The 15,390-nt window shown below is 46.7% G+C and overlaps 1 protein-coding gene across 2 annotated transcripts in view; it reads left to right on the top strand.

Annotated features, from left to right (window-relative positions):
- Nucleotides 1-15,390, top strand: part of S100PBP (S100P binding protein) — a 101,695-nt gene that overhangs the window by 84,149 nt on the left and 2,156 nt on the right. For both annotated transcript variants that reach the window (XM_063954140.1, XM_063954141.1), the window contains exon 5: nucleotides 6,723-6,810. In XM_063954140.1, the coding sequence (XP_063810210.1) occupies nucleotides 6,723-6,810 (88 nt within the window). The remainder of the gene's footprint in view (nucleotides 1-6,722; nucleotides 6,811-15,390) is intronic.

Here is a 15,390-nt window from a genome sequence, read left to right as displayed (position 1 = left end):
ATCAGCCTTGCCTGCTACTCCCACGGAAAGGGAGGTAGTACTGGCGGCAATTCACAAGCTGTACCTCCAGCAGGTGATAATCAAAGTTCCTCTCCTTCAACAGGGACGAGGTTACTATTCCACAATGTTTGTGATACCGAAACCAGACGGTTTGGTGATACCCATTCTAAAATTGAAATCCTTGAACACTTATATAAGGAAGTTCAAGTTCAAAATAGAATCGCTCAGAGCGGTTATTGCAAGCCTGGAAGAGGGGGATATTATGGTGTCACTGGACATCATGGATGCTTACCTACATGTCCCCATTTACCCACCTCACCAGGAGTACCTCAGGGTTGTGGTACAGAACTGCCATTACCAATTCCAGACGTTGCCGTTTGGTCTGTCCACGGCACCGAGGGTGTGTTCCAAGGTAATGGCCAAAATGATGATACTCCTTCGAAAGAAGGGAGTTATAATTATCCCGTACTTGGACGATCTCCTTATAAAGGCGAGGTCCAAGGAGCAGTCGTTGATCGGAGTAGCACTATCTCAGGAAGTGCTACAACAGCACGGCTGGATTCTGAATATCCCAAAGTCGCAGCGGGTTCCTACGACGCGTCTGCTGATATTGGGCATGTTTCTGGACACAGAACAGAAGAAGGTCTTTCTCCCGGAGGAGAAGGCCAAGGAGTTGTCATCTCTGGTAAGAGACCTCCGGAAACCAAAACAGGTGTCGGTGCATCATTGCACGCGAGTCCTGGAAAAGATGGTAGCTTCTTACGAAGCAATTCCCTTCGGCAGGTTCCATGCAAGGAATTTTCAGTGGGACCTGTTAGACAAGTGAGGATCGCATCTTCAGATGCATCGGCTGATCACCCTGTCCCCGAGGGCCAGGGTGTCTCTGCTGTGGTGGCTGCAGAGTGCTCATCTTCTCGAGGGCCGCAGATTCGGCATTCAGGACTGGGTCCTGGTGACCACGGATGCAAGCCTCCGAGGTTGGGGAGCAGTCACTCAGGGAAGAAACTTCCAAGGACAATGGTCGAGTCAGGAGACTTCCCTACACATAAATATTCTGGACCTAAGAGCCATTTACAATGCCCTAAGTCAAGCAGAACCCCTGCTTCAAAACCAGCCGGTGCTGATTCAGTCAGACAACTTCACGGCTGTCGCCCATGTAAACCGACAAGGCGGCACAAGAAGCAGGATGGCGTTGGCAGTAGCCACAAGGATTCTCCGATGGGCGGAGTATCACGTGCTAACAACTAGGACGCAGACTTCCTCAGCAGGCACGACCTCCACCCGGGAGAGTGGGGACTTCATCCAGAAGTCTTCACGCAGATTGTGAACCGTTGGGAACGGCCACAGGTGGACATGATGGCGTCCCGCCTCAACAAAAAGCTAAAAAAGTATTGCGCCAGGTCAAGAGACCCTCAGGCGATAGCTGTGTACGCACTAGTGACACCGTGGGTGTACCAGTCGGTTTATGTGTTCCCTCCTCTTCCTCTCATACCCAAGGTACTGAGGATAGTAAGTAAGAGAAGAGTAAGAACTATACTCGTAGTTCCGGATTGGCCAAGAAGAACTTGGTACCCAGAACTACAGGAAATGATCTCGGAGGACCCATGGCCTCTGTCTCTCAGACAGGACCTGCTACTGCAGGGGCCCTGTCTGTTCCAAGACTTACTGCGGCTGCATTGGAAGGCTTGGCGGTTGAACGCCGGATCCTAACGGAAAAGGGCGTTCCAGAAGAAGTGATTCCTACGCTGTTAAAGGCTAGGAAAGACGCTGCCTGAAGTTCAGACGTTGTTAAGGGAGTGCTGTATATTCAGCCCCCCTTTGTGCCTCCAGTGGCACCTTGGGATCTCAACGTAGTGTTGGATTTCCTAAAATCACATTGTTTTGAGCCACTTCTGACCGTGGAGTTGAAGTATCTCACGTGGAAAGTGGTCATGTGTTTGGCCTTGGCTTCGGCTAGGCGTGTGTCAGAATTGGCGGCTTTGTCATGTAAAAGCCCTTATCTGATCTTCCATATGGACAGGGCAGAATTGAGGATTCGTCCCCAATTTCTCCCTAAGGTGGTATCAGCGTTTCATTTGAACCAACCTATTGTGGTGCCTGCAGCTACTCGGGACTTGGAGGATTCCAAGTTGCTGGACGTAGTCGGGGCCCTGTAAATCTATGTTTCCAGGACGGCTAGAGTCAGAAATTCTGACTCGCTGTTTATCCTGCATGCACCCAACAAGCTGGGTGCTCCTGCTTCTAAGCAGACTATTGCTCGCTGGATCTGTAGCACAATTCAACTTGCACATTCTGCGGCTGGACTGCCGCATCCTAAATCAGTAAAAGCCCATTCCACAAGGAAGGGGGCTCTTATTGGGCGGCTGCCCAAGGGGTCTCGGCATTACAACTTTGCCGAGCTGCTACCTGGTCGGGGTCAAACACGTTTGCAACATTCTACAATTTGATACCCTGGCTGAGGAGGACCTTGAGTTTGCTCATTCGGTGCTGCAGAGTCATCCGCACTCTCCCGCCCGTTTGGGAGCTTTGGTATAATCCCCATGGTCCTTACGGAGTACCCAGCATCCACTAGGACGTCAGAGAAAATAAGAATTTACTCACCGGTAATTCTATTTCTCGTAGTCCGTAGTGGATGCTGGGCGCCCATCCCAAGTGCGGAATTCTGCAATACTTGTATATAGTTATTGCTTAACTATAGGGTTTTTTGTTCTGAGCCATCAGTTTAATGAGGCTCAGTTGTTGTTCATACTGTTAACTGGGTATAGTTATCACGAGTTGTACGGTGTGATTGGTGTGGCTGGTATGAGTCTTACCCTGGATTCCAAATCCTTTCCTTGTAATGTCAACTCTTCCGGGCACAGTTTCCCTAACTGAGGTCTGGAGGAGGGGCATAGAGGGAGGAGCCAGTGCACACCAGATGTAGTACCTAATCTTTTCTTTAAAGAAGTGCCCAGTCTCCTGCGGAGCCCGTCTATTCCCCATGGTCCTTACGGAGTACCCAGCATCCACTACGGACTACGAGAAATAGAATTACCGGTGAGTAAATTCTTATATTTTATATATATATATATATATATATATATATATATATATATATATATATATATATATATATATATATATATATATATATATACAGGTTGAGTCTCCCTTATCCAAAATGCTTGGGACCAGAGGTATTTTGGATATGGGATTTTTCCGTATTTTGGAATAATTGCATACCATAATGAGATATCATGGCGATGGGACCTAAATCTAAGCACAGAATGCATTTATGTTACATATACACCTTATACACACAGCCTGAAGGTAATTTTAGCCAATATTTTTTATAACTTTGTGCATTAAACAAAGTGTGTCTACATTCACACAATTCATTTATGTTTCATATACACCTTATACACACAGACTGAAGGTCATTTAATACAATATTTTTAATAACTTTGTGTATTAAACAAAGTTTGTGTACATTGAGCCATCAAAAAACAAAGGTTTCACTATCTCACTCTCACTCAAAAAAGTCCGTATTTCGGAATATTCCGTATTTCGGAATATTTGGATATGGGATACTCAACCTGTGTATATATATATATATATATATATATATATATATATATATATATATATATATATACACGTTTTAATTGATCATCAACGCTTCGGGACACGGAGACCCCGTCACAGTGTCCTGATGAAGGGGTGCCCGTGCCCTGAACTGTTGATGAATTAAAACGCACCACTGTTTGCATGCTTTATACCAGTCTCCAGAGTGCCGCGTTCACGTAAGTTTGTTATATTGATGGGTTGTGAGGTCTTGTGGGAGGGCACCGGAGCATGTTATCTAATATTCATTCAGTTGGAGTGCTAGAAAATCAGTTTGTGTGTGTGTGCGTGTGTATATGTATGTGTGTGTATGTATATGTGTGTGTATGTATGTATGTATGCCACTGTGGGGAGCCGGGAGCGCAGTATACCCGCAGGTCGGTAAAAGATATCCGATCTGCGGAGGGGGACCCCTTTTAGAAAGGGGGCCCGGGGTACTTACTCCCAGGACCCCCCACCCATTAATCCGGCTCTGATCGCAAGGAAAAATAGACTGTGCAGGCATGGCAATTTTGACTATGTTGTGTACAATCTAGTTTCTAGTATAGTTAAAATTGTATATAGTCAAAATTGTACATAGCCAAAATTGCACCACGTGCACAGTCAATATCTGTGGTTTTGGGCTCCAGGGAGTTCAAGGGAAATCGCAAAGTAAAAATCGGCCTTTAGCCATAATCGCTCTGTGTGTATGCACCTTTAGGCGCTGTGGAACCCTTGTGACGCCACATAAAAAAATCGATGATGATAATAATAATAATGAAACTTTGGAGACCTATGTGGGTTTTGATGAATTATAGGTGGTAGACTATCAGCACTTGAAGTAGGAGATTTTTGGCTCGAATTGGAGTCAGTCTATGGGATAGGGAGAAACCGGTTAGGTCGCAGCTCTTTTGTTTGAAGGTTTTTAAGGAGTGTCTGCAACCAGCTAATTTGGAAATGAATCGATGAATCCTAGAGATTCTAGCGATAGATCATTTCACCTGTGGTTGGAACAAGGATTACGGAGGTAGAACATGCAGAGTGATCCACGAACGTGAGGAACTTGTCATTCCTGTGGAGAGATTTGAGGCTTTCCAGGAAATGTCTAAGGCAAAATGGGGTTCCAGATGAGAGTGCAATGATGAAAAATGGGCCTTTCAAAGGAATGAAGCTGACCAGAATGTTTTCAGTGCAAAGATGTGCGTTTTTGCAGGCCCAGTGTCCCCTGCTACAGGAGTTCATGGACTGCAGCCTGACTCATGCTCGATAGGTTTGCCCTGCCTATTGTGGGGTTGGGTTTGTTGGATCGGCATTTGAGATCTCGCCAGTCACCATACAGATGCCGGGATCCTAAGCTTCTTTTAAGGTTCCAATTTGTTTAATACCCAAAACCACTGAACTGCATGACAGAACCCTCTTATTGGTTACAGTTAAAGGATAAGCAATCAAGGTAGTGGCCACCATAGTGCCTGGTCTACCATATTCTTTCATCAAGAGAGTCTTTTCTATCTTTGGTAAGTGCCAACATAATCAAGAATGGAAAGTAGATTCTAGACTGAATGAGCTACAGTTAGTCAGAACACCTGGGCAAAATCAGCTTTGACCAATTACTGGCTAATATTTTTCCCTAAAACTGCTTGCAAATTGTCATTTTTGTTTATGATTGAATTAGGTTAAGAACATTTATTTAAAACCTATACAACACAATAAAAAAAAATCTATAAACCTCTGTACAAACATTGATGGTCGATATATTGAACCATCGTGACTCTACATTTTCCCGGTAACTGCAGAGCAGCCATCCAGTGTTCACAGGGAAGGGGAGTGCTGCTTTTTTACATTTTCCCAGCAGCTCTTAATTTCTGTCGTGGGGTGGGGGTACTGCCGGGCTGCCCGATGAGCAGTGATCAGCTGCACAGCAGGCACTGGGGGTAGGGGGAGTTACAGGAAGCAGTGGGTCCACGAGATCACTTTGTGAACTGCAGCTGCTGGAAAATTGTCTTCCAGCAGCAACATCAGATGAGACCATATATAAGTTAAAGCCCATCCTAGTGTGATGCGACCTTGTCAGGCAAGTGGTTAAATAGTGAAGAGGAGAAATGTTAGCCTCAGGGAAGCAAAACCATAGGTTTGAAACCAGCTAACTTAGCATAGAGCAGGGGTGGCGCTTAGTCTTTAAAAAAAAAAATAAACTGCAGATACGTGTGGGTGGGATGATCAATGGTGAGCCAGCAGGCCAATCAAATAGCAAGTTGGACTACAGTATGTTAGATTAGTGCTAGGGATTGGCAAAAAATAAATGGTTTTATATTATGAAAGTTGTGATATCTGGACAAATGAAACAGACTGTTAAGGACAAAGTTGCATTGTGCTGCTGTAACATACTTCTGGAAAATAGTTCCACTTGAGATTCACTTGGGTTTTGCATTTATTCAGCCTCAAGAGCATTAGCAAGGCTGGGCAGTGACATTTGGTGATGGTATCTGGCTCTCAGTTGATGTTATGATTAATTCTAGAGGTGAGCAATGGGTTTGTGGTCAGTCCAGTACTTCCATACTCTGCAAACCATGTTTTGATGGCTGTGACTTTGTGCACGGGGGCATTGTAATGCTGACTCCGAAAAATGCCTTCTCCAAACTGTTGCTACAAAGTAGAAAGCACACAATTCTCTAGAATGTCTTTTGTATGCTGCATCAATAAGATTTCCTTTCACTGGATCAAAGGGATGCAGGTAAAACAATGAAAACAGCCCAGTAATATTCTCCTCCACCAAGCTTTATAGTCTGGAGTATACATTCAGACAGAAAACATTCTCCTGGCATCCGCCAAGGCCAGATTCTTACATCAGACTGCAAGATGGTAAAGTGTGATATATTTTTTTCTTCCTGTAGAAAACACATTTCCACTAATGAGTTGTCAGGTGTCTTCTTGCTTGTGTGTCTTCCAGTTTGGCTCTTTATCAATTTATATGTAAAATTAGTTCTTCAAATCAGTTAAGCATTTGGCTAAACAATGAACTGATGGATTAAATGTATTTCTAATGATAAAAAAACAGTGGTGTTTCCTGAATTTTGAATGTTGTAACTGTTTACATTCCTCCTCAGATAATTTTGTCTCTAACTCTCTGCTTCTGTATATAGATCCCTGTTATGAGTTGGCCTCTTTATTGAAGCGAATCAACAGCAAAGACAGTCAGAACTGGCAGCACCCGACTAATTTTACGAGGAGGTACAGTAATGCAAAGCAAAAATGTGTTGCCAACAGGGCCAGTGCTAGGGTGTTTGGCGCCTCCCTGCAAACTATAAATTTGCGCCCTCTCTCCAATACTTAATAAAGGGAAAGCACACACTGAAGGCACGTGTGGTCTCACAAGGAAGGGGTGTGCCCACACAATTGTACCCCAAATTCACATTACATCGCACAGTACAATGTTATTCACATTACACCACACGCAGTGTTCCTGATTCATATTATACCACATAGTAGTGCCCCTTAGTCACTTTACGACCCACAGTAGTGCCCCTTATTCAGGGCTTAAAGTGACCCTGGAGAGTTGGAGGAAATACATATTTGTGCCCTAACCCCCATACTGTCTAAAGTAACAGTGCGCGCCAAAGGCGCGCGCTGCAAAAAAGGGGTCACTAGGAAGTGGCAAATGGTAACCCCAGTTCAAATTACACCACACAGTAGCACAAAAGTATCATCATTACACCGCATGTAGTGCCCCTATTTCATATTATGTTATACAGTACTGCCCCTTATTCACGTTATGCTATACAGTAGTGCCCCATATACACCATTCCCATGATAGCAGTGCTGCTTATACACATAATAATGCCCACGGTATCAGTGCCACGTATACAGTTACACATAATAATGCCCACAGTGTCAGTGCCGCTTATACACACAATAATGCCCGCGGTAGCAGTGCCGCTTACACACATAATAATACTCACAGTAGCATTGCCGCTTATACACACAATAATGCCCATGGTAGCAGTGCATCTTATACACACACTAAAGCCCACGGTAGCAGTGACGCTTATACACATAATAATGCCCACGGTATCAGTGACACGTATACAGTTACACATAATAATGCCCACAGTATCAGTGCCGCTTATACACACAATAATACCCACGGTAGCAGTGCCACTTACACACATAATAATGCCCACAGTAGCAGTGCCGCTTACACACATAATAATGCCCATGGTAGCAGTGCCGCTTACACACATAATAATGCCCACGGTAGCAGTGCCGCTTACACACACAATAATGCCCATGGTAGCAGTGCCGCTTACACACACAATAATGCCCATGGTAGCAGTGCCGCTTACACACATAATAATGCCCACAGTATCAGTGCCGCTTACACACATAATAATGCCCACGGTAGCAGTGCATCTTATACATACAATAATGCCCACGGTAGCAGTGCCGCTTACACACACAATAATGCCCACGGTAGCAGTGCATCTTATACATACAATAATGCCCATGGTAGCAGTGCATCTTATACACACACTAAAACCCACGGTAGCAGTGACGCTTATACACATAATAATGCCCACGGTATCAGTGACACGTATACAGTTACACATAATAATGCCCACAGTATCAGTGCCGCTTATACACACAATAATACCCACGGTAGCAGTGCCACTTACACACAGTAAGCAGTGCCGCTTACACACATAATAATGCCCATGGTAGCAGTGCCGCTTACACACATAATAATGCCCATGGTAGCAGTGCCGCTTACACACATAATAATGCCCATGGTAGCAGTGCCACTTACACACATAATAATGCCCACGGTAGCAGTGCCGCTTACACACATAATAATGCCCACGGAATCAGTGCCGCTTACACACACAATAATGCCCATGGTAGCAGTGCCGCTTACATAATAATGCCCATGGTAGCAGTGCCGCTTACACACATAATAATGCCCATGGTAGCAGTGCCGCTTACACACATAATAATGCCCACGGTAGCAGTGCCGCTTACACACATAATAATTCCCACGGTAGCAGTGCATCTTATACATACAATAATGCCCACGGTAGCAGTGCCGCTTACACACACAATAATGCCTACGGTAGCAGTGCATCTTATACATACAATAATGCCCACGGTAGCAGTGCCGCTTACACACACAATAATGCCCACGGTAGCAGTGCATCTTATACATACAATAATGCCCACGGTAGCAGTGCCGCTTACACACACAATAATGCCCACGGTAGCAGTGCCGCTTACACACACAATAATACCCACGGTAGCAGTGCCGCTTATACACACAATAATGCCCACCGCATCTGTGCCACTTATACACATGCCCACAGTAAGATAGATAGATAGATAGATACAGCTCTGGTAAAAAAAAAAAATACAAATAGAAAGCACACACAGCAGCAGCATTCAATACATTAGAAAACAAAGTTTTCCAAGAGTTAAACTCACTTTTGCCAGAGTCGGCCTGCTCTGACCACACTCAAGCTCCTGCATCAGCATGTTGTAGAGGGGGAGGGCTCGAGCGCAGGGAGTACGGAGAACATCTTCATGTTATAAATCACAAGCAGCCAGGAAGTGGAACAGAAAGTGAAAGTGGACAGCCTGTGCGGACGAAGGAGTGAAACCCCTCCTGCGTGCTCTGCTGATTGGGGAAGGGAGGGAAGATCAGCTGGTGGAGTGGACTCGAGCCTCTTGCTGCCGGCAACACTGCCTATACAGTGTGACTGTGACAGGTGCTGTGGCAGCCGGCAGCAGCAGCGCACAGCAGCAGAGTCTCGGAGCAGGGAGAGCGCCTCTCTTGGCCAGCGCCTCCCTGCTTTGCAGACTCTGCTGAGCGGGTTGCGCCGGCTCTGGTTGCCAACATATTTCTTTCTGCCTCTGACGGCATTGTTCCTTATAATTATTGCAATTGCTTGAAAACATTATAGAAATATGGAAATGGTGTAAGTAGTTACCGAAGGTCATGCTTCAGAGAATCTTTTAGGTGTTAGTTTAAAGGCTAAGTATAGTTTCTCTGACGTCCTAGTGGATGCTGGGAACTCCGTAAGGACCATGGGGAATAGCGGCTCCGCTGGAGACTGGGCACAACTAAAGAAAGCTTTAGGTCACCTGGTGTGCACTGGCTCCTCCCACTATGACCCTCCTCCAAGCCTCAGTTAGATTTTGTGCCCGGCCGAAGTTGGATGCACACTAGGGGCTCTCCTGAGCTTCTAGAAAGAAAGTATAGAATTAGGTTTTTTATTTTCAGTGAGACCTGCTGGCAACAGGCTCACTGCAGCGAGGGACTAAGGGGAGAAGAAGCGAACCTGCCTGCTTGCAGCCAGCTTGGGCTTCTTAGGCTACTGGACACCATTAGCTCCAGAGGGATCGACCGCAGGCCCAGCCTTGGTGTTCGGTCCCGGAGCCGCGCCGCCGCCCCCCTTACAGAGCCAGAAGCAAGAAGAGGTCCGGAAAATCGGCGGCAGAAGACATCAGTCTTCACCAAGGTAGCGCACAGCACTGCAGCTGTGCGCCATTGCTCCTCATACACACTTCACACTCCGGTCACTGAGGGTGCAGGCGCTTGGGGGGGGTGCCCTGAGCAGCAATAAAAACACCTTGGCTGGCAAAAATACCACAATATATAGCCCCAGAGGCTATATATGTGGTAAATACCCCTGCCAGAATCCAGAAAAAAGCGAGAGAAAAGTCCGCGAAAAAGGGGCGGAGCTATCTCCCTCAGACACACTGGCGCCATTTTCTCTTCACAGTGCAGCTGGAAGAAAGCTCCCCAGGCTCTCCCTGTAGTTTCCAGGCTCAAAGGGTTAAAAAGAGAGGGGGGGCACTAAATTTAGGCGCAATATTATATATACAAGCAGCTATTGGGGAAATTTCACTCAGTTATAGTGTTAATCCCCACATTATATAGCGCTCTGGTGTGTGCTGGCATACTCTCTCTCTGTCTCCCCAAAGGGCTTTGTGGGGTCCTGTCCTCAGTCAGAGCATTCCCTGTGTGTGTGCGCTGTGTCGGTACGGCTGTGTCGACATGTTTAATGAGGAGGCTTATATGGTGACGGAGCAGATGCCGATAAATGTGATGTCGCCACCTGTGGGGCCGACACCAGAGTGGATGGGTAGGTGAAAGGTATTAACCGACAGTGTCAACTCCTTACATAAAAGGGTGGATGACGTAACAGCTGTGGGACAGCCGGCTTCTCAGTCCGCGCCTGCCCAGGCGTCTCAAAGGCCATCAGGGGCTCAAAAACGCCCGCTCACTCAGATGGCAGACACAGATGTCGACACGGAGTCTGACTCCAGTGTCGACAAGGTTGAGACATATACACAATCCACTAGGAACATCCGTTGCATGATCTCGGCAATGAAAAATGTGTTACACATTTCTGACATTAACCCAAGTACCACATAAAAGGGGTTTTAGGTTTGGGGAGAAAAAGCAGGCAGTGTTTTGTTCCCCCATCAGATGAATGAATGAAGTGTGTGAAAAGCGTGGGTTCCCCCCGATAAGAAACTGGTAATTTCTAAAAAGTTACTGATGGCGTACCCTTTCCCGCCAGAGGATAAGTTACGCTGGGAGATATCCCCTAGGGTGGATAAGGCGCTCACACGGTTGTCAAAAAAGGTGGCACTGCCGTTTTAGGAACGGCCACTTTGAAGGTACCTCTTGATAAAAAGCAGGAGGCTATCCTGAAGTCTGTATTTACACACTCAGGTACTAGACTGAGACCTGCAGATCGTGCTGCTGCAGCGTGGTCGGTGACCCTGTCAAACATAAGAACATATTAAAGACGTCGTCTTGTATATGAGGGATGCACAGAGGAATATTTTGCCGGCTGGCATCCAAAATGAATGTAATGTCCATTCTGTCAGGAGGGTATTAGAGACCTGTCACTGGACAGGTGATGCTGACTTTAAAAGGCGCATAGAGATTCTGCCTTATAAGGGTGAGGAATTATTTGGGGATGGTCTCTGGGACCTCGTATCCACAGCAACAGCTGGGAAGAAATATTTTTACCTCAGGTTTCCTCACAGACTAAGAAAGCACTGTATTATCAGGTACAGTCCTTTCGGCTTCAGAAAAGCAAGCGGGTCAAAGGCGCTTCCTTTCTGTACAGAGACATGGGAAGAGGGAAAAAGCTGCACCAGTCAGCCTATTCCCAGAATCAAAATTCTTCTCTCGCTTCCTCTGAGTCCACAGCATGACGCGGGGGCTCCACAGGTGTAGCCAGGTACGGTGGGGGGCCGTCTCAAAAATTTCAGCGATCAGTGGGCTCGCTCACAGGTGGATCCCTGTTTCATTCAAGTAGTATTTCAGGGGTACAAGCTGGAATTCGAGATGTCTTCCCCCCGCCGTTTCCTCAAATATGCCTTGCCGACAACTCCCTCAGGCAGGGAGGCTGCGCTAGAGGCAATTAATAAGCTGTATTCCCAGCAGGTAATACTCAAGGTGCCCCTACTTCAACAAGGACGGGGTTACTATTCCACACGGTTTGGGGTACCGAAACCGCATGGTTCGGTGTGACCCATTTTATATTTAAAATCCTTGAACACATACATAAAAAAATTCAAGTTCAAGATGGAATCGCTCAGGGCGGTTATTGCAAGCCTGGACGAGGGGGATTACATGGGATCCCGGGACATCAAGGATGCTTACCTGCATGTCCCCATTTACCATCTTCGCCAGGAGTACCTCAGATTTGTGGTACAGGATTACCATTACCAAGTCCAGACACTGCCGTTTGGACTGTACATGGCACCAAGGGTGTTTACCAAGGTAATGGCCGAAATGATGATACTACTTCGAAAAAAGGGAGTTTTAATTATCCCGTACTTGGACAATCTCCTTATAAGGGCAAGGTCCAAGGAGCAGTTGCTAGTCGGGGTAGCACTATTTTGGAAAGTGCTACAACAGCACGGTTGGATTCTAAACAGTCCAAAGTCACAGCTGGTTCCTACGACACGTCTACTGTTCCTGGGGATGGTTCTGGACACAGAACAGAAATAAGTGTTTCTCCCGGAGGAGAAAGCCAAGGAGCTGTCATCTCTAGTCAGAGACCTCCTGAAGCCAAAACAGGTATCGGTGCATCATTGCACGCGAGTCCTGGGAAAAATGGTAGCTTCCTACGAAGCAATCCCATTCGGTAGGTTCCATGCAAGAACTGTTCAGTGGGACCTGTTGGACAAGTGGTCCGGATCACATCTTCAGATGCATCGGCTGATAACCCTGTCTTCAAGGACCAGGGTATCTCTACTGTGGTGGCTGCAGAGTGCCCATCTTCAAGAGGGCCGCAGGTTCGGTATACATGACTAGGTCCTAGTGACCATGGATGCCAGCCTTTTGAGGCTGGGGGGCAGTCACACAGGGAAGAAACTTCCAGGGACTTTGGTCAAGTCAGGTCACTTCCCTACACATAAATATTCTGGAACCGAGGGCCATTTACAATGCCCTGAGTCAGGCAAGGCCTCTGCTTCAAAACCAGCCGGTACTGATCCAATCAGACAACATCACGGCAGTCGCCCATGTAAACCAACGGGGCGGCACAAGAAGCAGGATGGCGATGGCAGAAGCCACAAGGATTCTCCGATGGGCGGAAAATCATGTGTTAACACTGTCAGCAGTGTTCATTCCCGGAGTGGACGACTGGGAAGAAGATCTTCTCGGGAGAGTGGGGATTTCATCCAGAAGTCTTCCAAAGGATTGTACACCATTGGGAAAGGCCACAGGTGGACATGATGGCGTCCCGCCTCAACAAAAAGCTATAAAAGATATTGCGCCAGGTCAAGGGACCCTCAGGCGATAGCTGTGGACGCTCTGGTAACACCGTGGGTGTACCAGTCGGTTTATGTGTTCCCCCCCTCTGCCTCTCATACAAAAAGTACTGAGAATAATAGGAAGGCGAGGAGTAAGAACGATACTCGTGGTTCCGGATTGGCCAAGAAGAGCTTGGTACCCAGAACTTCAAGAAATTATATCAGAGGACCCATGGCCTCTGCCGCTCAGACAGGACCTGCGGCAGCAGGGGCCCTGTCTGTTCCAAGACTTACCGCGGCTACGTTTTGACGGCATGGCGGTTGAACGCCGGATCCTAAAGGAAAAGGGCATTCCGGAGGAAGTCATTCCTACGCTGATTCAAGCCAGGAAAGATGTAACTGCAAAACATTATCACCGCATATGGCGAAAATATGTTGCTTGGTGTGAGGCCAAAAAAGGCCCCAACAGAGGAATTTCAACTAGGTCGATTTCTGCATTTCCTACAAGCAGGAGTGTCTATGGGCCTAAAATTAGGCTCCATTAAGGTACAGATCTCGGCTCTGTCGATTTTCTTCCAGAAAGAACTAGCTTCAGTACCTGAAGTTCAGACATTGTAAAAGGAGTGCTGCATATTCAGCCCCCGGTTGTGCCTCCAGTGGCACCTTGGGTTCTCAACGTGGTGTTGAGTTTCTTAAAATCACATTGGTGTGAGCCACTAAAAACCGTGGATCTAAAATATCTCACGCGGAAAGTGGTCATGTTATTGGCCTTGGCTTCGGCCAGGCGTGTATCAGAATTGGCGGCTTTGTCATATAAAAGTCCTTATCTGATTTTCCATATGGATAGGGCAGAATTGAGGACTCGTCCCCAGTTTCTCCCTAAGGTGGTATCAGCTTTTCACTTGAACCAACCTATTGTAGTGCCTGCGACTACTAGGGACTTGGAGGATTCCAAGTTACTGGACGTAGTCAGGGCCTTGAAAAATTATGTTTCCAGGGCGGCTAGAGTCAGGAGAACTGACTCGCTGTTTATCCTGTATGCACCCAGCAAACTGGGTGCTCCTGCTTCTAAGCAGACTATTGCTCGCTGGATTTGTAGCACAATTCAGCTGGCGTATTCTGCGGCTGGACTACCGCAGCCAAAATCTGTAAAAGCCATTCCACAAGGAAGGTGGGCTCATCTTGGGCAGCTGCCCGAGGGGTCTCGGCTTTCCAACTTTGCCGAGCTGCAACTTGGTCAGGGGCAAACACGTTTGCTAAATTCTACAAAATTGATACCCTGGCTGAGGAGGACCTGGAGTTCTCTCATTCGGTGCTGCAGAGTCATCCGCACTCTCCCGCCCGTTTGGGAGCTTTGGTATAATCCCCATGGTCCTTACGGAGTTCCCAGCATCCACTAGGACGTCGGAGAAAATAAGATTTTACTCACCGGTAAATCTATTTCTCGTAGTCCGTAGTGGATGCTGGGCGCCCATTCCAAGTGCAGATTGTCTGCAATACTTGTATATAGTTATTGCCTAACTAAAGGGTTATTGTTGAGCCATCTGTTGAGAGGCTCAGTTATATTCATACTGTTAACTGGGTATAGTATCACGAGTTATACGGTGTGATTGGTGTGGCTGGTATGAGTCTTACCCGGGATTCAAAATCCTTTCTTATTATGTCAGCTCGTCCGGGCACAGTGTCCTAACTGAGGCTTGGAGGAGGGTCATAGTGGGAGGAGCCAGTGCACACCAGGTGACCTAAAGCTTTCTTTAGTTGTGCCCAGTCTCCTGCGGAGCCGCTATTCCCCATGGTCCTTACGGAGTTCCCAGCATCCACTACGGACTACGAGAAATAGATTTACCGGTGAGTAAAATCTTATTTATGTCTTCATCTCCCTTTCAAACTTTATAGCAGCTTTCACCAATGGGTCAACACCTTAGTCAGGGGAGTAGACACAGGATATAATAACCCCCACGTGTCTCTTAGCTGAGTGAGGTAAGTATGTGTAATTATAGTTTACTGTTTGCACATTACCTCTTCCCAGTTACTCCATAT

This window comes from Pseudophryne corroboree, chromosome 2, assembly GCF_028390025.1.
Source record: "Pseudophryne corroboree isolate aPseCor3 chromosome 2, aPseCor3.hap2, whole genome shotgun sequence".
Lineage (NCBI taxonomy): Eukaryota > Metazoa > Chordata > Amphibia > Anura > Myobatrachidae > Pseudophryne > Pseudophryne corroboree.
Note: the sequence above shows the minus strand (reverse complement) of the source record. Positions and strands in the feature narration are given on the sequence as shown.